The sequence below is a fragment of the Pantherophis guttatus genome, chromosome 6 (genome assembly GCF_059756535.1).
Source record: "Pantherophis guttatus breed Tessera chromosome 6, ASM5975653v1, whole genome shotgun sequence".
NCBI lineage: Eukaryota > Metazoa > Chordata > Lepidosauria > Squamata > Colubridae > Pantherophis > Pantherophis guttatus.
Window position 1 is genome coordinate 23,249,757 of NC_142068.1, and position 24,252 is coordinate 23,274,008.

A 24,252-nucleotide genomic window follows, 5' to 3' on the forward strand; every position below is an offset into this window, starting at 1 on the left:
TGGCTGTGATTTTTTAAAAAAATCACAGGTTGCAGTTTTTAAATTCTTGTATGTCATGTTTGCTGAAATCCTAAAACTACGTCTTATGTATACGTATATACCAGTGGTGGGTTTCAAATTTTTTTACTACCAGTTCTGTGAGTGTGGCTTGGTGGGTGTGGCAGGGGAAGGATACTATAAAATCTCCATTCCCATCCCACTCCAGGGGAAGGATACTGTAAAATCTCCATTCCGTCCCCAATCCAAAGGAAGGTTACTGCAAAATCCCCTTTTCCTCCCGATCAGCTGGGACTTGGGAGGCAGAAAATAGATGGGGGTGGGGCCAGTCAGAATTTTTACTACTGGTTCTCCGAACTACTCAAAATTTCCGCTACCAGTTCTCCAGAACTAGTCAGAACCTACTGAAACCCACCTCTGGTATATATACGGCCCAAAAGGTAATATGGCACATAAAAGTCAACCTTGGTTTCTTTCTCCCCTCTTTCTCCTCTGTAGTCAGCAGCAGAATATGTGAAGTCCCGCTTACCAGAAGTCCTAAAGCAACACCTTCAGGATTATGAGAAAGATAAGGAGAACAGTGTATTATCCTATCAAACCATCCTGGAGCAACAAATTCTCTCAATTGACCGAGAAATGCTGGAAAAATTGACTGTATCCTATGATGAGGCAGGTATGTTGATTGACAACTTAAGTCTGGCTACAGTTTTGTGGCTCAGTTCCACTAGCAGGTATTTTTACCTAGGTATTCTTTGAAACCAGCTATTTAATGATGCATTATAACACTCCTTTCTGTATTACTCTCATATAACAGAAGCATTATTACATTAATGTGTCTATATTTTATTTTACTTTGACGTTCTCCATGCCAAGCATTGGTTGGTATATTCAACAAAGCAGATAGAATGCTGAACTAAATAGTATACTTCCTTTTTAAAAAGGGTGTTGACTCTTCACATCATTAGCATAATCATTATTTTTTTCCATATTGCAGAAAAATAGTGATTTCAGTAGAAGTCTCCAATCTTTTTTGCTTGTTTCATTTACCAAATCTCGTTCATTTCCTATAATGTCAATTCCTGCAGTCAACACTGAAAAGGATATGCTAATTTGGTGCAATATGTGCTGCATATTCAGAATTCACATTAAGTTATTCTGAAGAGATCTTGCCTTGTTAGTCACCACTATATTCTCTGTGGATGATAGTGAGATTATTTGCCCACTTTAATTTTCGGATTTTTTAAAATTAGAATATTGCATGCCCCAAACTAAAGTACCATCCACAAAATAATATATTTTCCTAGTAATGCCATACTGAAATATTTTGTGCCCCACCCAGAAAAAAAGAGAAGTGTAATGTGAGATGGCAGGTAATATTCTGAGAAGTTTGAGGGGATGGCAGGAAGCAGCCACCTTGTTTCGCTTCTCAATATTTGTCTTTGAGATGATTTTTCACACAATGTGTGACAGACATTTTGTGTGAATATTCATGTTTCAGAATTTCAAATATACTGACATACTTACATGCTCCTCATCCTATTTGTTTCCAGTCCCGAAAAAGAGTACAAATTGTATAGGGAACACAAAGGGGATAAAATAGGAAATCTTGTTTACACATTATTCACATTTCTTTATACCTTTTTAAACTTGCAAACCATCTTTGTTTCTTCCATCTGGGGAACCTGGATTCTCTTCTATATAATCTACGGTATCTTCTATAGAAATCTTTCCATGACAGGAGTTCATTCTGGACATGATGAGGGAGATAAAAATGCTAAGGAAAGGTGTACATTCTTATTTTCCCTCTCGTAATTTTTAGTACCACTCAAGTATGCCATGTCTTACAATACCATCCTTGAATCTGAAATTCTTATGTCAGCTCAGTAGTGATACAGGAATTTCTCATTTAACACCGCTAATTGGGACTGGAAACTCCATTGTTAAGTGATACCATTGTAAGATGAAAAACCATGTGACTGTACCACTTAGGAACAGCAGGGCCAATTGCTATCATTAAGTGGGCAACACGTAGGTTATTAAGTGAGGGGCCTCACGTGACTGTGACTTGCGACTTACTGCCAGCTTTCCATTGACTTTACTTATCAGAAGCTGTAAGTGAAGGTAACAAATGGTGATCACATGACCATGGAATGCCGCCAGAGTCATAAATATTTAGGATTATTTATAGCTACAACTCATTCAGCACCATTGCAACTTCAAATTTTCACTAAAGAAGTGGTCATTCAACTAGGGCCACAAGTTTTTCAAGTTTTGATACAAAAAAACATCTAGGTTATTCTTTTGGATAATAATAAGAAATCTTTTTTAAAAAAAATTGCATGCTATGTGTCTCCCTTTACCTATTCCACTGTTTTGAATGTTGGAATGAAAAAGGAAAATTATAGATTCGTTATATTATAAAGAATGACATTTAAAAATGGGAAGGAATGTTTTTGCCTTCACTCAAAAATGTTTATGCAATAGAAAACTTGTCAAAGATTTTTTTCCACAAAAAGGTAGATTTTAATGCTGAAGTAAAGCAATTAAATATGAGTGAAGACCAACTGTACGATAAACACAATATATATATTTGTGCTGTATACTTAAAAAACACACCATTAGAATGGTGGGTATATACTTTGAATGGAAGTCCTGTATTTATATCTATAATGAGGCTGAGTGACAGACTTGGCATTCTAATCAAATCTCTTGTTTAGCTTTAATGGTGCTACCTGTTCTGAAGCACGCCTTGATTGCGACTGCTGTGCAAAGAAGTGTGTGTTTTAAAATAATAATGATAATAATAATAATTGCAGCAGATGTTCGTGATTTGAACTCCCCCTATCATTCAGCTTCACGGCAATTCCAAAGGTAACATTTCCTCCTGTCACTATAGATTTCAGTGCTTTATCAACACCCTTCATTTTAATGAGAAGGTCAAACCGGTTTCAGATCTTACCTGGTTTGTGAATAGATAGACGACTGAGGATGGGCAGGAGATGCCGTTGTTTTAAAATAGAGCAAATTATAGCTCTTTCAGGTGACAGCATAACTCTTTCCATTTGCATCAGCAGGATGGTAAAAGTACATATCTTTTGATGCCTCTGAAATACTTAACATTTATAATCACAAGCAGCTGGAGTTCTATTAAGTCCCAGTCAAAAATCTTGTCTATGAGGGATCTGTTATGCTGTGCAGAGCACCACGTACATGGCCTACATGGCCTGTAGCCCACTTCTGATAGCATTAAAGTCTTGCAAACTGGTCCTTTTTTTTGCTTCAAAAACTGTAGAAACTTAATGTTGCAACATAGTTACCATGAGGATATATGGATCAGAGGTGGGTTTTAGCAGGTTCTGACCAGTTCTGGAGAACCGGTAATGGAAATTTTGAGTAGTTTGGAGAACCGGTAAATACCATCTCTGACTGGCCCCGCCCCCATCTATTCTCTGCCTCCTGAGTCCCAGCTGATCGGGAGGAAATGGGGATTTTACAGTATCCTTCCCCTGGAGTTGGGTGGGAGTGGAGATTTTACAGTATCCTTCCCCTGCCATGCCCACCAAGCCATGCCCACAGAACCGGTAGTAAAAATATTTGAAACCCATCACTGATATGAATGCAAAATTGCTCTTTGCTCTTGTAGGAAATAGCTATATTTGACCAAAACTCCAAGCTGATAAATAGTTAGATTTGATTTCAGATGCAGATTTCAGATTTGATTCTCATGTTATAGAACAAAATGCCAAGGTTAACAGATGATTCCCACAGGCCAGGTTTTGTTTTGCCAGAGGAAAGTAGAAAAACAAGGCAATCCGAACTATTTTGCTACATATTACTTGTTGTGCCATATATATAATCCAACTGGACTGGCACATGAATCTAACAGTGTATGTCATAGGATAGCCTTTTCTAGTGTCCTTGATGCATCTGACAAATTTAGGAGGCCAAGCAGTAAATGCAATCTTGGCTTTTTATAGAGGGAAATAACTAGGAGCCATTGCTTTTTGTCCAATGCATATGCTCCCTAAAATAGTTGCTTCACTGTTAAATATTAGAGTAGACTACTCTGAGAGAGTTTCTAATCTAGGGTTTTTTTTAGATTGTGTTCTATGGAATTGTAGAATTGTGGAAGAAATTGGTGGTGTTCCATGAGAAATTGTGAAATGTTCCTTTCCTTTTTGTTCTCCCCAACTTGGTTGCATTTGGGTACAATTTTCCCCAACAAACCTGAACTTCCTCTGCTTTGCTCTCTGAACTTTTTGGGTAACTGTCGTAGAAGTCAGTAGGATTAGACAACTTACTCAGAGTGGCACCTTAGTCTTCTAGTTTTCTCATAATGGTGTCATTTCACACATTGTGTAAAGTTCATACTTTAATAAGGACCAAACCAGGGGTGAAATCCAGCAGGTTCTAACAGGTTCTGGGGAACCGGTAATTTTGAGTAGTTTGGAGAACCGGCAAATACCACCTCTGGCTGGCCTCAGAGTAGGGTGGGAATGGAGATTTTGCAATATCCTTCCCCTGCGATGCCCACCAAGCAATGCCCACAAAACGGATAGGGAAAAACTTTGAATTTCACCCCTGAACTAAACCATAGATTACATTTTAATCACAAGTTGCCTTTAAATACCCTGTTTCCCCCCAAATAAGACATCCCCTGATAATAAGCCCAATCGGGCTTTTGAGCGCATGGCAATAAGGCCAAGCGCTTATTTCAGGGTTCAAAAAAATATAAGACAGGGTCTTATTTTCGGGGAAACATGGTCCCAATTATAATTGCAACTACCAGCACCCGTGGTGGATTGCCCCCGATTCGTACCGGTTCTATAGAACCGGTAGTAAAACCGGCAGGAGGCTCCGCCCACTGATCCTGACGTCATGAAAATGCTTTGCGTATACACAGAAGAGTGTGTGCACGCATGAGCGAAGCGAGCGCATGCGCACGGCCCCATTGCGAACTAGTAATAAAGATAAGTAGAACCCACCCCTGACCAGCATGTATCTTAAAGTAAAGTATTTTGGAACCAAAGGGATTTCCTGATCTGATATGGCATGTGAATCTGCTGTTCATAGAAAAACAAATCTGATTTTCCACCACAAGGTTCTTCAAAGTGTGTCTTTCTGTCACGGGGTCCACCACAGCCTCCCTGAGTTCAAGGAGTTGGCTTGCTGTCTCAGGCCCCACATCTCCACATGTGCCAGAAATCACCTAGGTCCTTAGAATCAATCATTGACTGAAAATTATTTCATTGAAATGTGAATGTGATAATACAAATGGTAACAATAAAGTTCAAAAAATGACAATAATAAAGAGATCTTAAGAACCGTGCTACCTTTTTCAGTATGTCCTGACTTTTAAGACTTCACATTCATTTGCTGTTTTCTCCATTGCATGTCCTTGCTCTGCTTTTTGACTGAAAAGAGAAAGTTACACAACCAAATATTAACCTAGCTTTCACAGTCAGAAAACTCTTATGTTTATTTTGGCAAGCTGTTTCCGCTAAGCCACTTAAGAATCTGCTCACCTACTAGTGTCCTTTTTCCTTGGTTGAATAAGAACACAGAGTAGGAACTTCATTCTGTACAGTTTTACTAAATACATGATTTTAAAAGGACAAGATTACTTGAGCGGAATTAATTGATTTTGAAAGGTGTGTGTGTGTGTGTGTAAGAGAGAAAGAAAGATATTAGTTTTGGTTTTATGATCACTTACTTTTGGAAATACAGAACCAGCATTCAAAAACTATATGCAGTTCAAGTCCATAAGAAAAATATGCATCAATTATAGAAGATTATTGTAATAATACCTATTGTTGTATTACAAATAATCTAAAGCATAAGGGTTTTTTTTTGAAGGAAATGCCAATAGAGTTGAATTTCAGATATTTTGATCACCTTTGTGGACAACAGTGTGGCTATATCATATAATATAAATAATATAGATTAGTCCTAACTCATTAAAATTTCAAGCTCATGATAGAATAACTTCAAACAACCTTACTGAATCAAATATAATTTTGGTTAGATTTCTCTTCTATCATTTATATCTAGCATTTTATACAATGCATTTATATTTATTAATTTGGCTGTACAGACATACCATATCTTTAATACCGTCCACATTCTTAATAATTCTCCTTGAAAATCTTTTCCATTAATAAAAAAAAAATACATCAAAGCCATCCAGCAAAATGAGCTCCACTAAAAATAGGCATGTGTGTTGACAAGATTTATAAGTAAGTAAGCTTTCCAGGCCAAGAATAACAGATGGATTCAAATCATCACATAATGCTTAAATCCTGTCATTTTGCAAGTAGCATTCTCAAGATAATTTGACCTAGGAGGGAAGAACAGCAATCAAGTGAAGCAATCAAAGTCAAGTATCCATGGATTCATGCATAAACAGTAAAATAGAGTTCATCCTCAGGATACTATTATTGTATGTGAATGAATCTTTTGTTCACTCCATTCCTACTTTTAAAAAATGGAAATGGATGTTTTCTTTCACTTTGCGGTTGCCCTGGAAGGTTCATGAGTGCACACAACTTGTGTGCATAATACTAAACTATAATTTACAGTCACATATGAAAGAAAAGAGGCTTACAACTTTTGGATGCTGCTCAAGATTGAATCAATGACTGCATTAGGGAACTTTGTCTCATTGGTATTTTCAAGATTCGAGATACGTTCACATAGCCAAAAGGAGATACGCATGAACAAATTTAGAGGTAGAGGTAATGAGGCAGCTGCACATGGAATATTTTCTTTCATGAATTCAACAGGGGTTTTGCTCATCTCTAATAGAAGTTCTATAGGATGTGCTGAGTTCTTCCTTCTTTCCATCCGTCCATCTGTCCGTCCTGTTTCTTAATTCCCAGGCATACCACAATTAGCCATGCAGAAACATATTTTTTAGAGTATGGAACTACACGAAAAATGTGTACACAGAATTGTTCTTTTGCATTTTGGAACAAAATCCATCTAACAAGAATATTAATGCCTATCTTGCCTTCCTTCATGCTCTTCTATAAAACACCATTCCTGCATCTTCTGCTGCTCTGAAGAAGTGCAGTTCGGCAAGGATTGGAATCTTTCAATCAATTGGAGGCATATTTTGCAAAACTCATGATGGAAGATTCAGTCTAATCTATGTAGGAATGGGCAAGGATGCTTGTAACACAGGATCTGCCAGTTAACAGTTTCTGTAAATAGAAAAGGAACTTTTTAAAAAGTGTTGCCCAATTTAGTCAGTCCTTTTTATTGTATTTAAATATGTTCAAATTGTGTTTCTTTATTTATGAGTCTGAAATAACATGCATGCATCGAATCTGTCATTAATAGAGCTGCTAGTTTAGATTTGTCAGTATTTACTTAAAGTAATTACCAGTTTTAGGAATAAATATGCTAGGCAGATGCTGAGCTAATGCTAATTCTTCATCTGGATTGTTGCTTAGCATCTGCCTTCTGTAAACAAAGATGGATTTACTGTAGAGTTACCGTATTTTTCGGAGTATAAGACGCACCGGAGTATAAGACTCAGCTTAGTTTTGGGGGAGGAAAATAGGGGGAAATAGCCAGACGAATACCAGTATTCATCTGGCTAGCGTCCTTAGTCTGGTCAGCTTCAGCACATTAGTTTGCTGGTTTTTTATCTCCTGCTTGGGGATAAAAAAAACAGCTTCTAAGGCACAGCTGAGAGGAAGCAGCAATGAGAAAAGCAGGCAAAGCACAGGGAAATCGCTTCATTCGGCTAGCGCCTAGTTAAAGCTGAAAAAAAGCTTCTAAAGAACAGCTTAGAGTCAGAGCAAAGCATGGAGATCCCTTCACTCACTAGCACCTTGTTAAAGCACAGTGGAGAGTTGAGAGAGCAGGCAAAGCTGGGAAGATTGCTTCACTCGCTAGCTCCTCGTTAGCGACTTGTTAGGGCTGAAAAAAACCTTTGAAAAAGCTACATTTGGAGTATAAGACACACCCAAATTTTCAGCCTCTTTTAGGGGGGAAAAAGGTGCATCTTATACTCCGAAAAATATGGTAATTCATTTTGGATGCACATTCAACAATGCTGCTCTAGAATATCAGTAATTTACCTAAAATCTGTATTCCAAAAGATTCATTCTGCCTTTCCTCTTTATCTCCAGCCCTTGAAAGATTCAAATCCAGATTTAGAATGATTGCATTTTATGCATTTTTGACTGACGCAAAGATTATGTTGGCCATAAACCCCTTACAGTGGCTTTATAAATACACAAAGGAGATCAATTTCTTTCAGTATTTATGAAGCACTGTAACGTTTCTGTTGAAATAATGAGAGTGGAAAACACGTTAAGTTCAGATGTCAGCCTCGCAGATCAGCAATTCATCTCCCAATTCCCACCACCTCAGTGGATATTAGCAAAAGCGTTTCAGCAAAAATAAGCTCCAAACTTAAAAATGGAGAGGAAAATGAATCAGAAAACATGGGAGCTACTACATCTGGCTTTTTTTTTTTTTTGCACATAGTTTGTTCAGGCTAGCTTAGTGAGACATCACTTCAAAAATAAATAACCCCAAATGGAAGAATTCTAAAATAAGAACAAGACTACTCTCCTCAAGCTACCTCTGGTTAAAGATGCTACCTCTGGTGATGGACTATTATAGAGAGCCAACTCTGCCATTTCCCAAATACAGCCCTGCTAATCTGCTGCTCATAACATCTGTTTTATTATGCCTAAAATACCTGACTGTCCAGAGTGCTAACTATACCAGCAGGCACAGTGGTGAAATCCAATTTTTTTTTACTACCGGTTCTGTGGGTGTGCCTTGGTGAACGTGGCAGGGGAAGGATACGGCAAAATCTCCATTCCCACCCTCCTCCAGGGGAAGGATACTGCAAAATCCCCATTCCCTCCCCACTCATGGGGAAAGGATATTGCAAAATCTCCATTCCCACCCCACTCTGAGGCTATCACTCTGAGGTGATATTTGCCGTTCTCCGAACTACTCATAATTTCCGCTACTGGTTCTCCGAACTACTCAAAATTTCCACTACCGGTTCTCCAGAACCTATCAGAACCTGCTGGATTTCACCCCTGACCAGCACCTATAGGCACTGGAATCATGGGGTACTCAGATTGGCAAACAGATTTCATACCCAACTCCAGCTACTGGAGCTACACATAGAGAAAGATTTATAGGGGAAATGATGATATCTAATTGGTAGCTAATAGTGGTGATTCTACCACAACACTGGATAAATTTGTTGCAGATGAATATGCATGATGAGTGACAGCACCAAAGAAAGCTGTAGTTCTTCCTTTTAGAGAAGGTAGCTTACGTGTGAAGTTCTCATCAACTTCTGGTAGGTGGGATTTACTACTTCAGAATTTATAAAAAGCTTTGTTTAAAATCTATATATTTGGAACATACAAGCTTGGAAAAGATTTCTATTTAGCTGTTCCTTCAGACTCCTTCAGACTCTGGTCCAAAAGCACTTGGGTGGGCTTTATTTAGACCTTGCAAACTGTTTGTAAGACAGCATGTACGCCCACACCTGTAAAATAACCTTTGGGAGGGTCAATTTTATGTCAGCCTGGACATGGATGTCTTCTGGTTTGTTTGTACAGCACTAAACAATGATGCTTTCATTCCTACTATAATTAAATGTGTATTTATTTCTGCAGCATTCAGTGATTCTTTAATCCGTGCACTTGAAATTAATTTATGTGGTTTATAAATCTGTTGGGTGTTTGTAACTTTCACATAAATCATATTCACATGAACCATTAGTTAATAACTCCACTGAATACTATGTGTGTGATTTGGGAGTTGAATCCTGACCATCTATTTGAAATACTTCTCCTTTTTTCTGGACTAGATCAATTCTCAGACATTGCCCTTCTAATATTCATTATCTCTTCCGATTTCATTTTTCTCTCATAATATTTTGCCAAGATTATTTATGTATCTGGCTACCAGTGCTGTTTGCTCACTAAGAACTCTAAGAGTAGAAAAATGTGGGTGGCCAAAGATTATATTTAGAAATAGGAGCTAAGTAAGAGCCACCATGGGAAGGGCTGTATTGTACAGTAGAGAGACCACATTATGCACATTTCTCTCTTTTTTTTCAAGAGGGAGATATGTTCTTAGAATATATTGCAAGATAGTTTATATGTGTTCCCTATTTGTAGAATAAAAATGCCTACCAATTTATTACCAGAAGCACCTCCAGAAACCATGATAAAAATGTCTTAGTAGCTACATGTAACCCTATAGCTGCAAATTATAAACTATCAAGTGTACTTTTGTAAAGTATACACAAATAATTGCATCATGCTAACCTTTCAGCCTTACCTGGTTTTGCATGCAATTTAAATTTAAGATCTTCCTAGAATAACATGAAAATCACTGATAGAAGAGTTTTTAGATATGTCTAGTACAAGGGTCGGCAACCTTAAAAACTCAAAGGTCCTAACCGGAAGCCCCCATTCAATTCTGGAGCTGACCAGAAGTCTGGTTCCCCCATCATAGAGTCTCCTCCTAGTGCAGCATCCTTTTTCTTCTGCTGACTGGAACTCCAGTTCCCCCACCATAGAGTCTTCTCCTAGCACGGCGTCCTTTTTCCTCTGCCTGTCCTAACCGAAAGCCCTATCAATTGTGGGGCCGACCAGCAACAGGGAGCCGCAGCAGAGGGATGAAAGAGCCACATGCAGCTCCAGAGCCGTGGGTTGCTGACCCCTAGTCTAGTAGAAGGTGTTTTTTTCCACTTATGACTTCTCAAACAACTTTACTGAATCAAATATATACTTTTGTATTAATGCTAAAATTAAAAATGAGAAATAGTTTAGATGTATTTTTATGATCTCAAAAATGATGTTGAATAAATAATTGCAGGTAAGATTGCAAAGGAGAGGTTTTCACGCAGAGCAAAATTAAAAGGGACGTTTTTATTGAGTATGACAGTTTTGATCGAGCAGTAAATAACGAGATCTTCAATTTGTACTTTGGTGGCTAATAAAGAAACAATCTAGCCATCTTCCACATTATAAAATTCTGCTTCTTTCTTCAAGATTAAAGCAGCTGCAAGAAAAACAGCTGAGGGCATTACACTTCTTTTTTTCCAGGAAAGTTCGTTTTTATGTCCAAAATACGGTATTATAGATTGTGACCAGGGGTGAAATCCAAATTTTTTCCCTACCGGTTCTGTGGGCGTAGCTTGGTGGGCATGGCAGGGGAAGGATATTGCAAAATTTCTATTCCCTTCCCTCCTGGGGGAAGGATATTGCAAAATCTCCATTCCCACCCCACTCTGGGGTCAGCCAGAAGTTCTCTGAACTACTCAAAATTTCTGCTACCAGTTCTCCAGAACCTGTTAGAACCTGCTGGATTTCACCCCTGATTGTGAACCAATCTAGAGAAATTCTGCTTTGGCAAAGGAATATTATTAACTGCAATGTAATGACCTATGGAATTTTGTTGTGTTATGAATTGACCCAGGTTGGCATTTAGTAAAGCTTGGTAATGACTCAAGGGAGGATATGAATCACCTACATGATATTTTGTTTGCCAGAGCATCAGCTATGTCAGCACAACTTGACATATCTAATATTAGATAGCAATGTTCTATAATGGGACTCCAACAGACAGTGAGCATTGGACATTCGTGAAGCTCTATCAAACACAAGATGTCACTGGATCTTTGAGAGAATTAGTATTTATCCTAGTCAGAAAAAATAGAAGGCAAAGATTCAGCTATCTTGTCTGAGGGAGGGGCGAGGAAATCAGATATTTTCTCCTGTTTAATCTTCTGTCAATAGTCGTTATGTTGATTAGAGGTAGAATATATTAATATCCTGGGTATTATCTGTTTTGGATCAGGTAGGAAATTGTGAAACATAAGCACAAATAGTTTGCATGAGACAGTTTTTATCTCTTCCTATTATAAAAGTATATTTTTTCAGTAAAACAAGGGAATTGTTAACTTTATTATTAATGTAATATTTATGTTTATTATTTGATTCACACACAAACTCAAAGAAACATTTTTTTTTAATTTTCCTGAGTCTTGTCCTAGAAAATAGTTATTAATATCATTTCCCTTAAGATATAAAACATTGAACTATATAACATTCTAGCTTGTTTGTTGAAAAGGTGAGGGTCAAATTGGATGAAGAAGATAAATTAAAATAATAAAATATTGATTACCATCTCCATCCCTGTAAAGCTAAGCAAAATCTCCCTCACAAAAATTCTGTTTTGCTGTGAAACGGTGCTTCACAGTTGTCTTCATACAATGATCCTAATACAATATATCATTACATTTCCTTTGCAAATGGACTGGGCAAATGGACAGAACAGATAAGAAATCCCTAGACAAATTTACAAGCAATATTCTTTCAGTCCCGTTTTGACAAAAGTTCCCATGATACAAGTACAACGTAGAGGCAGTATTGAAACAGTGACCAGGATTGCTAGGGCATTGTGGGAGAAAAGCAGGCAGAGCTGAGGTGGCAGAGTTAAATATGTCATAATCTTAGAGTCCTTACATTGCCACAAACAAGCCAAGTCCAATCTGTCTTGAATTCCATTGATCCTTCTCAAGGGTGGGTTTCAAAAATTTTAGCAAGGGGTTCTCTGGCATGGCCATGGTGGGCGTGGCCTAGTCAGCCTCCTGCACCACGGCAGGGGAGCGTTTTTGCCCTCCCCGGGCTCCAGAGGCTTTCCTCGAGCCTCCAGGAGGGCAAAAACAGCCTCCCCAGGCTCCGAAGGCCCTCGTTTCTGGCCTTCTCGAACTTCCAGTAGGCCCATTTTTCACCCTCCCTGAGCCTCCACACACGCCATGCACTTACTTGCATCCAAAACAGGCCGCGTGGGGACTCCTGGGAGGGGTGGGCAGAGCCAGCCAGGAGTGAGATTTGGGGGTTTTCCGAACTGCACAGAATCTTAGCTAGAGGTTTTCCCGAACCCACAGCAGCCCATCCCTGATCCTTCTCTGGCACCAATTTAATACTGAACTTTAGTTGACTGGATTCTGGTTTATAGAAGTGATTAAATCTTCTGTATCACAATTCTTTGTGCCTGACAGATATGCCTAATTGTCTCCTTTACACCAAATGTCCCCTTGTCCTTGGATTGGTGAACAACAACCACTGTGTCCCCATTCAGCATTTAATCCACTCTTTGTGGTACCACACTCTCATTTAAGCTGTACCAGATGTTATTCCAAATTTGACAACAGCATGACATAAAGTCAGATATTGGATAATTTAAGATGGCAGGGAATGGCATGGAATTAAAGGATTGACTCCTTCAAAAACCTCAGTTCTTTTCAGGCAGATTTCACTCTGCAGCATCAGAGCAAATGGGCCCTTTTGATATGGACACCCTTGGGCAGCTCCTTAGTTACCCCAAACCCAGATGCCAATTATGGCAATAACATTGCTTTTATTGTGACTTTGATTCACTCGGTCACATTTCTGAATTAGATTACACAGTCCAAATTGTTTTCTGCTGCTTTTCAAAGAGCTCTGGTTTAGAAACTTCTATAACAATTTCACACGCTAATAGGCGGCTTTTCTCCAGTTGTTAAGGACTTAATGTAAGCAGCCTTTGTATTGAAATGCCCTGAAGCCAGTAGGAGAATGGACAGTTATTTATGACTGCCCTGATGAAATTAGCTGCTTATCTGATAGGTGGCTTTGTTGCTTGATGTCTCCTAGTCCTTCATAAAGCCTGATTGCCAGAGCCCAGGGGTAGCATGTCTGTAGCTGAAACAATTTGTCAGATGTGATATCCCAAACGGAAGGGGATTTTTCCAGCAGATGGGTGCTGCTCACCCTGTAGCTGACTGAATAATCAAGAGATGTCTGCAAGGACTACAAACGAGGCTTTATTTATACTGTTTGACATGAAACTGCTAATTAAATCCCTTGAGTTGACTCAAGAACTTACCAGCTGAGACCATGCTTGAGATGCTTATTGAAAGCCTGGAGAGCAAATGTGTCAGCACCACAAGAATCCTCTTGACCACTTTAATATTTATCTTTCTCTTCAAACACTGCGATCATTGTTAGTCTTCAGTTTTACAACTTCTGTAACCCTAAATGTTCTGATTAAAATATCAATTTATTTGGAGCAGGATCAAAGCCTCGGCCGTCCAAGCTTTTTCCCAGCTCCATTTCAGATGCTACTGATATTTAGTGATAGCAATAGCAATAGCACTTGGACTTATATACCGCTTCACAGTGCTTTACAGTCCTCTGTAAGCGATTTACAGAGACAGCATATTGTCCCCAACAATTTCAGAAGGATGGAAGGCTGAGTGAACCTTGAGCCTGGTGATATCTGAACTGCCAAATTGCAGGCAGCCAGCAATCAGCAGAAGTAGCCTGCAGTACTGCACTTGTAACCACTGTGCCACAGTGGCTCAGGTGATATTTAGTGATATGGGTAAAATTAAATGTCTGGTTCTACAAATTGGATAAAGATTGAGAGGGTGATTTTTTTCTTTAAAAAAAAGGGGGGGTCTTCTAAAAATGTAGGGATATTTTTTTCTTCATACATACATTTACACAAATGCACACACACACATATACACCAAAAGCACTCATACGCTACAAATGTATTCTACTTTCATCTCACCCTTTTTTCTTTGCCTTTTTATTCATTCCATAGAATTTCACCAAAATGCTCTTTTAGTCAAGCTTTACCAGAAGTAGTAGGAAAGAATTCTACCCTGTTCCAACTACCTTAAGAAGATAAGAAAGAAGGGAAGACTTGTTGGCTGCCTATGAGGCAGAAATAGGACTAAGGGAATTCTATTAGATCAATTTTGGTTCTCATAGCAAACATTTAGAGGCCCCAGTCACTGTTCTACCAACTGTTCCTCACCCTGTGTTTCAAGACAGTTTCAAACTGAGTCATCTTTTTCAGGGCTAATACTCAGTTTAGGAAGAACAAAGTATGTAAAAGAGGGGTAGCTCATTTTTATTTTAAGACTTATTGTATAATGGCACGATGTCTCAGGCACAAGGAATCAGGAGCACTCACTGAGTTCAAAGCACTGTTGAGCTTATTGCTACCTATATACAAGAATCTGGCCAACTGACAATCAAAGCCAAATTGGCACTAGATAAGGGTCAACAGAATTCATGGAGGGCCGGAGTTCAAAGATTCTAAACTGATGACACTTTTAACCCTACGTTCCAGCTAAGCCTGCTCATCTCCTACATCATGAAGCTTCTTGTATACATTAACATATTATTTTTCCAGAAATTGATACGCAAGGTCCAGCTGTGTTTGTGTATTTTTTCTGTGCCCTTCTTTCTATATACATAGGGAATAAGTCAAGTTTTCCAGTGAGGCAAATACTTGTGGACTTGTGCCCACTGAAAAATCTTAACTGATATAACTGTATATAAACTTATTTGCCTGTGTATTTTAAAATCACATCAGAATTAGAATTGTAAGTACCATATTTTTCGAGTATAAGACACACCTTTTCCCCCAAAAAAGAGGGTGAAAATCTGGGTACGTCTTATACTCTGAATATAGCCCTGCCCAACCTCTGAAATGGAGGTTTCAGATGCTGAAAAAAGCCTCTGAAACGGAGCTTCAGAAAAAAAGCCTCTGTAATGGAGCTTCAGAAAAAAAGCCTCTGAAACGAAGCTTCAGTAAAAAAGCCTCTGAAACTGAGGTTTCAGAGGCTGAAAAAAAAGCAAGGCACAGAGCTCACAACCAATGAACCTGTTGCTAAAATTCACCTCTGATTGGAGGTATTCCGGGAGGCCGATCCACCCACCAATCAGCTTTTTTCTTATTTTCCTCCCCAAAAACTAAGGTGTGTCTTATACTCCAGTACGTCTTATAGTCTGAAAAATACGGTAATATCCAGGAAAATAGATGTCCAAAACATTATTACTACTGTTATGGGGAGCACCACAAGCTTTTAAAAAGCCTTTCTCTTTAGTCCTTAAAATACAGGTAGTCCTTGACTTACAACAGTTCATTTAGTGACCTTTCAAAGTTACAACAGCACTGAAAAAAGTGACTTATTACCATTTTTCACAGTTACAACTTTTGCAGCATCATGCAGCATGGTCATGTGATCAAAATTCAGATACTTGGCAACTGGTTCATATTTATGACGATTGCTGTGTCCAGGAGTCCAGTGATCATATTTTACGACTTTCTGACAAGCAAAGTCAATGGGGAAGCCAGATTCACTTAACAACCGGGTTATTAATTTAACAGCTGCAGTGATTCACTTAACAACTGTGGCAAGAAAGGTCGTAAAATGGGGAAAACTCACTTAACAAATGTCTCATTTAACAATAGAAACTTTGGGCTCAATTGTAGTTGAAAGTTGAGTACTAACTTCTTTCTGTAGATTTATATTTAAATAAAATTACTATGTGATTATTGATAGGGCTTTCATGACTTAAGATTTGGATGGGAGAGGGTGAAAAGGAGGTAACGGGGGAAGAGAAATAACAGGGATGAGAACTACCACTACCTCCCCCCCACCCAAAAAAAACCCCCCATAACCCTGTTTCATGTCCTTGGTGTTTTCATCTGTTTTATGTGGATAGAAAACATTCAGCCGTCCACTCCCGATGGCTACTGTTTTTTAAAATCCAATTGCTACTGGGAGCTGCAATCTCGTAGTTGCTCCACTGCATTAAATATGTTCAGAAGTTAAACTAAATCATAAGCCAAGGTTTGCAATCATCAACCATCCACAGGGGCTTGATTTGAACAAACCAAACTTATTATGGTACCATTTTCTATTGCCCTGAATCTAGGATTCCAGACTTTAAAAAAAAATTAAATTGGCCCTTGAATGGTTAACAAGAGGGGTGTAGCTGTTCTCTGGAAAGTGGGTGAGGCAAAAAAGAAGGTAATAGGGGAAAAAAATGTTTTATGACTCGTTACATTTCATTAAAATTAAATTAATTAAATGCATTTCATATTAATTTGTGTGTGTGTATGTGTGTAATAGTTTGCCAGTTCTAACATTATGCACATTGTAATTCAATAATGAACAAGAAATTTGGGGGCAAGCATCAGAAACTTTGGATAGGGCGCATTTTACCTGAAATTATGAAAGAGATGCAATTTCAATTTATTGAAATTGTTGAGAATGTATCTTCAAGTGTCAAATCCATCCTTCAGCAAAAAATAAAATGCAGAATACAGTTGTTTTAAGTTGTAAGAGTTTCACAGTTTGTATTTCTCTTTTCATTCTTTTATTTGTGGTTCTATGCATTTTATATTACAAAATGAATCTGTAATTTGTTTGTTAAACTGTCTAGATGACAGATTTTTAGACAGTAGGAAAGTACTTATTATGACTGCAGATTGTGCCATATGCTGTTGGTTATGCATTCTATAATTCTCAGAATTAATAGGAAGGGTGGCAGAAATGAAGTTGAAATAAACCATGTCAAGGAGGCAGACTTATGGCCAGACTTATGGTCATGGGGGATTTCAACCTGCCATCCGTGGGTGAGGCGTCTGAGGTGGCTCGGGAGTTCATGGCTTCCATGACGGCCATGGACCTGACCCAACTAATTCATGGCCCTACGCACACTGGGGGAAACACACTGGACTTGGTTTTCGTCTCTGGACAGTGGTTGAGTGATCTCGAGATAGGGGATATAGTCATCGAGCCCTTGTCATGGTCAGATCACTCGCTCCTTCGCCTTGACCTTCGAACCGCAGCACCCCACCGCAGGGAGGCGGAACCGGTAAGATGGTACCGCCCCAGGCGCCTGATGGAACCTGATAGGTTCCAGATGGAACTTGGGCCAATCCCGGAGGTTCTGGCTCACGCCTCATCTGGGGACCTAGTGGCCGCCTGGGATAGGGAGGCTGCTGGAGCCCTGGATCGAGTCGTGCCTTTGCGGCCTCTGACCCGGCGCCGATCTCGCCTGGCTCCTTGGTTCACCGAGGAGCTGAGGGAGATGAAGCGCCGGAAAAGACGCCTAGAGAGCTGTTGGAGGGCTAGTCTTTCTGAATCTGACCGAACACTGGTAAGATCTTATATTAGGAGTTACCTAGTGGCGATAAAAGCAGCAAAATGTACTCATTTTACTGCTCTTATTGCGTCATCAGATAATCGCCCGGCCACCCTGTTTAGGGTGACCCGCTCCCTGCTCCACCAGGAAGCGCGGGAGGACCCCTTGGAGGGGAGAGCCGAGGATTTTGTTCAATATCTGTATGACAAAATCACTCAGATTCGGGCAGGTCTGGACTCTGACGGGATAGATCCAACGAGGGTGACGGAGACAGGTCTTGAGACTGTTATCTGGGATGAGTTTGATCCTGTGACCCCAGATGACGTGGACAGGATTCTGGGTAGATTGAACGCGACCACATGTTTGTTGGACCCGTGTCCCTCCTGGTTAGTGCTGGCTTCCCGGGAGGTGACGCGAGGCTGGCTCCAGGGGATTATAAATGCTTCGTTGGGTGAGGGTGTCTTTCCCGCCGCCTTGAAAGAGGCGGTGGTGAGGCCTCTCCTCAAGAAGCCTTCCCTGGACCCGGCAGTATTGGCTAATTATCGTCCAGTCTCCAACCTTTGCTTCGTTGCGAAGGTTGTTGAGAGTGTGGTTGCGCGACAGCTACCCCAGTACCTGGATGAAGCGTCGTATCTAGATCCGTTCCAGTCGGGCTTCAGGCCTGGGTACAGCACGGAAACGGCATTGGTCGCGTTGGTTGATGATCTCTGGAGGGCTCGGGACAGGGGTTGTTCCTCTGTCCTGGTCCTGTTAGACCTCTCAGCGGCTTTTGATACCATCGACCATGGTATCATGCTGCACCGGCTGGAAGGGTTGGGGGTGGGAGGCACCGTTTTACGGTGGTTCTCCTCCTTTCTCTCTGACCGGTCGCAGTCTGTGTTGACAGGGGGGCAGAGATCGACCCCGAGGCCCCTTATATGTGGGGTGCCGCAGGGATCGGTTCTCTCGCCCCTTCTGTTCAACATTTATGTAAAGCCGCTGGGCGAGATCATCCGTGGTTTCGGGGTGAAGTACCATCTGTACGCTGATGACACCCAGCTGTACATCTCCACCCCGGACCACCCCAACGATGCCCTTGAAGTGATGTCCCAGTGCCTGGAGGCCGTGCGGATCTGGATGGGGAGAAACGGGCTCAGGCTCAACCCATCCAAGACCGAGTGGCTGTGGTTTCCGACGTCCCGATATAGTCAGCTGGCACCATCGCTGGCTATTGGGGGCGAATCATTGGCCCCCACGGAAAGGGCTCGTAACTTGGGCGTCCTCCTGGACTCACGGCTGTCTTTAGAAGAGCACTTGACGGCCGTGACCGGGAGGATTTTTCATCAGGTTCGCCTGATTCGCCAGTTGCGTCCCTTTCTAGATCGGGACTCGTTACGCACAGTCACTCATGCCCTCATCACCTCTCGTCTGGACTATTGTAATGCTCTCTACATGGGGCTCCCCTTGAGGTGCACCCGGAGGCTCCAACTGGCGCAGAGTGCGGCCGCGCGGGTGGTTATGGGAGCAACATGGAGCTCCCATGTAACACCTCTCCTGCGCGAGCTGCACTGGCTCCCGGTGGTCTTCCGGGTGCGCTTCAAGGTTCTGGTTACCACCTTTAAAGCGCTCCATGGCTTGGGACCTGGTTACTTACGGGACCGCCTACTACCATCAACAGCCTCCCACCGACCAGTACGCTCCCACAGAGAGGGGCTCCTCCAGGTGCCGTCGGCCAAACAATGTCGGCTGTCGGCCCCTAGGGGGAGAGCCTTCTCTGTGGGGGCACCGACGATCTGGAATGAGCTCCCCCCAGAGATACGGAGGATTCCGGATCTGCGCACCTTCCGCCGCGAGTTGAAGACGCTTTTGTTTCATCAAGCTGGCCTCGCCTAAATCTCCTCCTTTCTAAAGTGTAAATTCTAAATTTTAATGGATTTTAAAATATGGGTATTTTAAATTGGGTATTAATTCAGCCAAATTTATTTAATTCATTTTATTCGATTTTAAATTTTGTATATCTATGTGTTTTATTTCATGGCTGTGCACCGCCCTGAGTCCTTCGGGAGTAGGGCGGTATAGAAATTAAATAAATAATAATAATAATAATAATTAATTTCACTGTGATTGTTTCATAACACATTGTTGCACTCTATCTATATTCTATAACAAACTTGAGAATCGAGAGGGTAAAACTCATTCTTTGGAATAATGTTTTCTTGTATGTTGGGTTGATTGAGTTTTCCTTTTCTGTATAACTGATGTTAACATTCTTTGAGTGTGTAGGAACCTCCTATTATTAAAAGGTAAAGGTTCCCCTCGCACATATATGCTAGTAGTTCCCGACTCTAGGGGGCGGTGCTCATGTCCGTTTTAAAGCCGAAGAGCCAGCGCTGTCCAAAGACGTCTCCATGGGCATGTGGCCGGCATGACTAAACGCCAAAGGTGCACAGAATGCTGTTACCCTCGCACCAAAGGTGGTCCCTATTTTTCTACTTGCATTTTTTACGTGCTTTCAAACTGCTAGGTTGGCAGAAGCTGGGACAAGTAACAGGAGCTCATCCCATTACATGGCACTAGAGATTCGAACCGCTGAACTGCCGACCTTTCGATTGACAAGCTCAGCATCTTAGCCACTGAGCCACTGCATCCCACTTTTGGCAAATCCTTTAGGATTTTTGAATTTTGAATTCTAAGGCTCAGATTTTTTTACATCATAGACTGATTGAGGTCAACTATTCATGAAAAATTAAATATTTTTGCAATTGTGGTTAAAGTCCTGCTATTTGTGTGCAAACATTAGGATAAAAGAATCCCAAGTAGTAACAATAATGTTTGCAATGTTCCCTTTGAAGTTTGGAAGAGCCCCATAATAGGCTGCCACTTGATTTTTTTTTGGGGGGTGGGGGTTTACAGACTCCCAAGTCTTTTTTTGAGAAGGACCCAAATCCAGAGCTATTCTGTTAAAAATTTTATTACAGTGATGTTGACTGTATGCTACTATTTATTTGCTACTATTTATTTAACAAATCTTTAGACTTTGTCCTATGACCTTTAAATGCTCTAAAAAGGGCAAACAGGAGAATTCCTCATTTTTCTTCAGAAACAAGTACTAGCAATCACTTCCTAAACAGTACTGAAATTTTGCAGCAACACGTATATTACTTATTTGTTTACTTATCCATTACATTTATATCCTAACCCAACCCCAAAGGACTCTTGACAACTCATGATAAAATATGCAATTACAATTAAAACATCCACAATCACAATAAAATTAAGACATAAAATAATACAAATAAACAACCCAATCTCCCACAAGAGGAGCTGTATAAGAACATTGTTCATAATATGATGCAGGATCCAATCTGGGTTGGTCACCGGGACCAGAGGTATAGTCTTTCGAGCTTTCGGACTCATGCTGGAGCCCATCTTTAGAGAACTTCTCTCTAGGAAAGTGTGTGCTTTGGGCTACTCTATGTGTGGTATTTATATGGTGCCTTTTGTGTGGGAGTCTTTAGTTGTTGATTGGCTATTGATTATTCAAAAGCACTGCAACAATCCAGAATACCAGAAAATGAAACAGACTGCCTATACAACATATTCCAATAAAATGGATACCCATACAACTTTATCAAAAAGTGCCTGACTGCTCAACTCACTATATCACAACTAACACTGTGAGAGGGATCTTGGAGTCTTGGTGGACAATCAGCTAAATATGAGCCAGCAGTGTGCAGCAGCAGCTTAAAAAGCCAATGCAATCCTAAATTGCATTAACAGAGGGATACAATCAAGATCAAGTGAGGTACTAATACCACTCTATAAAGTCCTAGTAAGACCACACCTAGAGTACTGAATCCAGTTTTGGTCACCATACCATAAAAAAGATGTGGAGACTCTAGAAAAAGTGCAGAGGAGGGGAACCAGAATGATTAGGGGACTGGAGACTAAAACATATGAAGAACGGTTGCAGGAACTGGGCATGGCTAGTCTAGTGAAGAGAAGGACCAGAGGAGACATGATAGCAGTGTTCCAATATTTCAGGGGCTGCCACAGAGAGGAGGGAGTCAAGCTGTTTTCCAAAACACCTGAAGGATAGACAAGGAATAATGGATGGAAACTGACCAAGGAGAAATTCAACCTAGAAATGAGGAGGAACTTTCTGACAGTGAGAACAATCAACCAATGGAACAGCTTGCCTTCGGAAGTTGTGGTGAGCTTCATCACTTGAGACTTTCAAGAAAAGATTGGACTGCCATTTGTCAGAAATGGTATAGTGTCTCCTGCTTGAGCGGGGGGTTGGACTAGATGACCTATAAGGTCCCTTCCAACTCTGTTAATCTGTTAAACACAAGTTATGAAAAGCATAATAAGAGCCACGGTGGTGCAGTGGTTAGAAGTAGCAGCACTGCAGGCTATTTCTGCTGATTACCGACTGCCAGCACTTTGGCAGATCGAATCTCACCAGGCTCAAGGTTGACTCAGCCTTCCATCCTTCCTAGTTCGGTAAAATGAGGACTCAGATTGTTGGGGGCAATATGCTGACCCTGTAAACCACTTAGAGAGGGCTGGAAAGCACTGTGAAGCAGTATATAAGTCTAAGTGTTATTGCTATAACACAACTATAAGTCAAAAACATATTGGAAACAGCCAATCAATTATTACAATACATGGCATTACTGCAGGACACAAATCAACTAAAGTCTCCAAAACAAGTACAGGTAGTTCTTGACCTGAATTTTTCGTTGTCCCTAGATGACATTAAATTATATGTTTTAGAACATATAAGATTTTGCATGGTCCAGAAGGTATTCTAGGTGTATCTTTCTAAAAGCCCCAGATCTTGTAGAAAAGCTGCTGTCCCAAATACAATTGCCCAACAGTTTTCTGATAGGACTTTTCATATGTCATATAATATAAGTAACATCCATTGAATTTGGTGGATATTATATCCCGATAAGTGTTTGTAGAATTTAATCTTAGCCACTATGTAATGTCATCTAGAAATTGTGCTAATACAGCCAGTTTTTCCTAAGATAGCATTACACTGATTTCTTTTCGTACAACTTGGAACATCTTCTAATAAGATGGCTGCGCAAGGTAATTTACAGGAGATATAGCTAGTCTTTTTTTTGCTTAGTAATCATTTCAAAAAGATTAAAAATCCATTGACTTCAACTCCACAAATAATCTCTTACTGAGGTGTCATAAGAAATCTGGTAATGTGAGCCTAATTAAGTAATCTTCATGAATGCAGAATTCATAAGGATGTTTGTTTATATTGATACAAATTAATTTGATTATTCTTTCCCAAAACACAGTTAGCCACTAATTTCCATGTTTTCCATCTGTTTCAACAGAGCTGTCGGGTTCCTGCTCAAAAAAAAGTTTAAATTAATATTAATATTTTGAGAGAAAACATATTTACAAATGTATGTTCCAGCGTAATTTTGTATATAATTTAAAATACTATAATGTGGCAAAGCAAAGATTGATGGATAACCATTTACAAAATTTGTAAAGCTGAGAAATGTTAAAGTCATATAGAGCTCAGATGCTGGCAAACATTCTTTCAGTGGAAGGGATTGCATGTAAAACAAATGTTTGGATAGAAGTGTTCCTTCCATTGAATGAACAGGACTCCAAATTTGGCAGGAGCCCTGTGTGCTTAGCTACAACTATATAGCTTCAGCTGTTATCTTAGGAATACAGGCAGTGTTTTAATAATTTCAAATCCTGTTCACAAAAGAACTTTTCAGAGAAATATTGGTGTATGTATATGGCCATTCCTTTTTATGGCCCTATAGTCCCTATTCTGGTTAGAGTGTGTAACAAAATACAGTGGTACCTTAGTACTTAACTGTTTTGAGACTCATCGAATTTGGTACTTGACGCATTTTGACCCAAAAATTTTGTTTGTTTGGTACTCAATGCACAAGCATTGTTGACATCGGCTGTCTTAGGACTCATTACATTATTCTTTATGGGAAAAATGTGCTTGGTGCTCATCGTTTTTGGTACTCAACATGCCTCCAGAACCAATTAACAATGAGTACCGGGGTACCACTGTATCTGTGATGGATAATGGTGATGGATAATATGTTCTATCACACTGCTGTTAACTTATTTACAATGACATAAACAGATTTTTTCCCATAATGATTTGTTCCTAACCTTGTCTTTTCAGTTTTCCAAGGGTGCACTCATAGACCCTGAAAATGCATCTTTTCGCCTTACTGATGGTCATCTTCTTGTCTTTTCTTCCACCTTCCCTTAACTACAG

At 40.1% G+C, this 24,252-nt stretch overlaps 1 protein-coding gene across 4 annotated transcripts in view; it reads left to right on the plus strand.

Moving 5' to 3' along the window:
- The window catches only part of PPM1L (protein phosphatase, Mg2+/Mn2+ dependent 1L), a 189,806-nt gene that overhangs the window by 127,864 nt on the left and 37,690 nt on the right, over positions 1-24,252 (plus strand). For all 4 annotated transcript variants that reach the window (XM_087872094.1, XM_087872096.1, XM_087872097.1 and 1 more), the window contains exon 3: positions 500-670. In XM_087872094.1, coding sequence (XP_087728220.1) covers positions 500-670 — 171 coding nt within the window. The remainder of the gene's footprint in view (positions 1-499; positions 671-24,252) is intronic.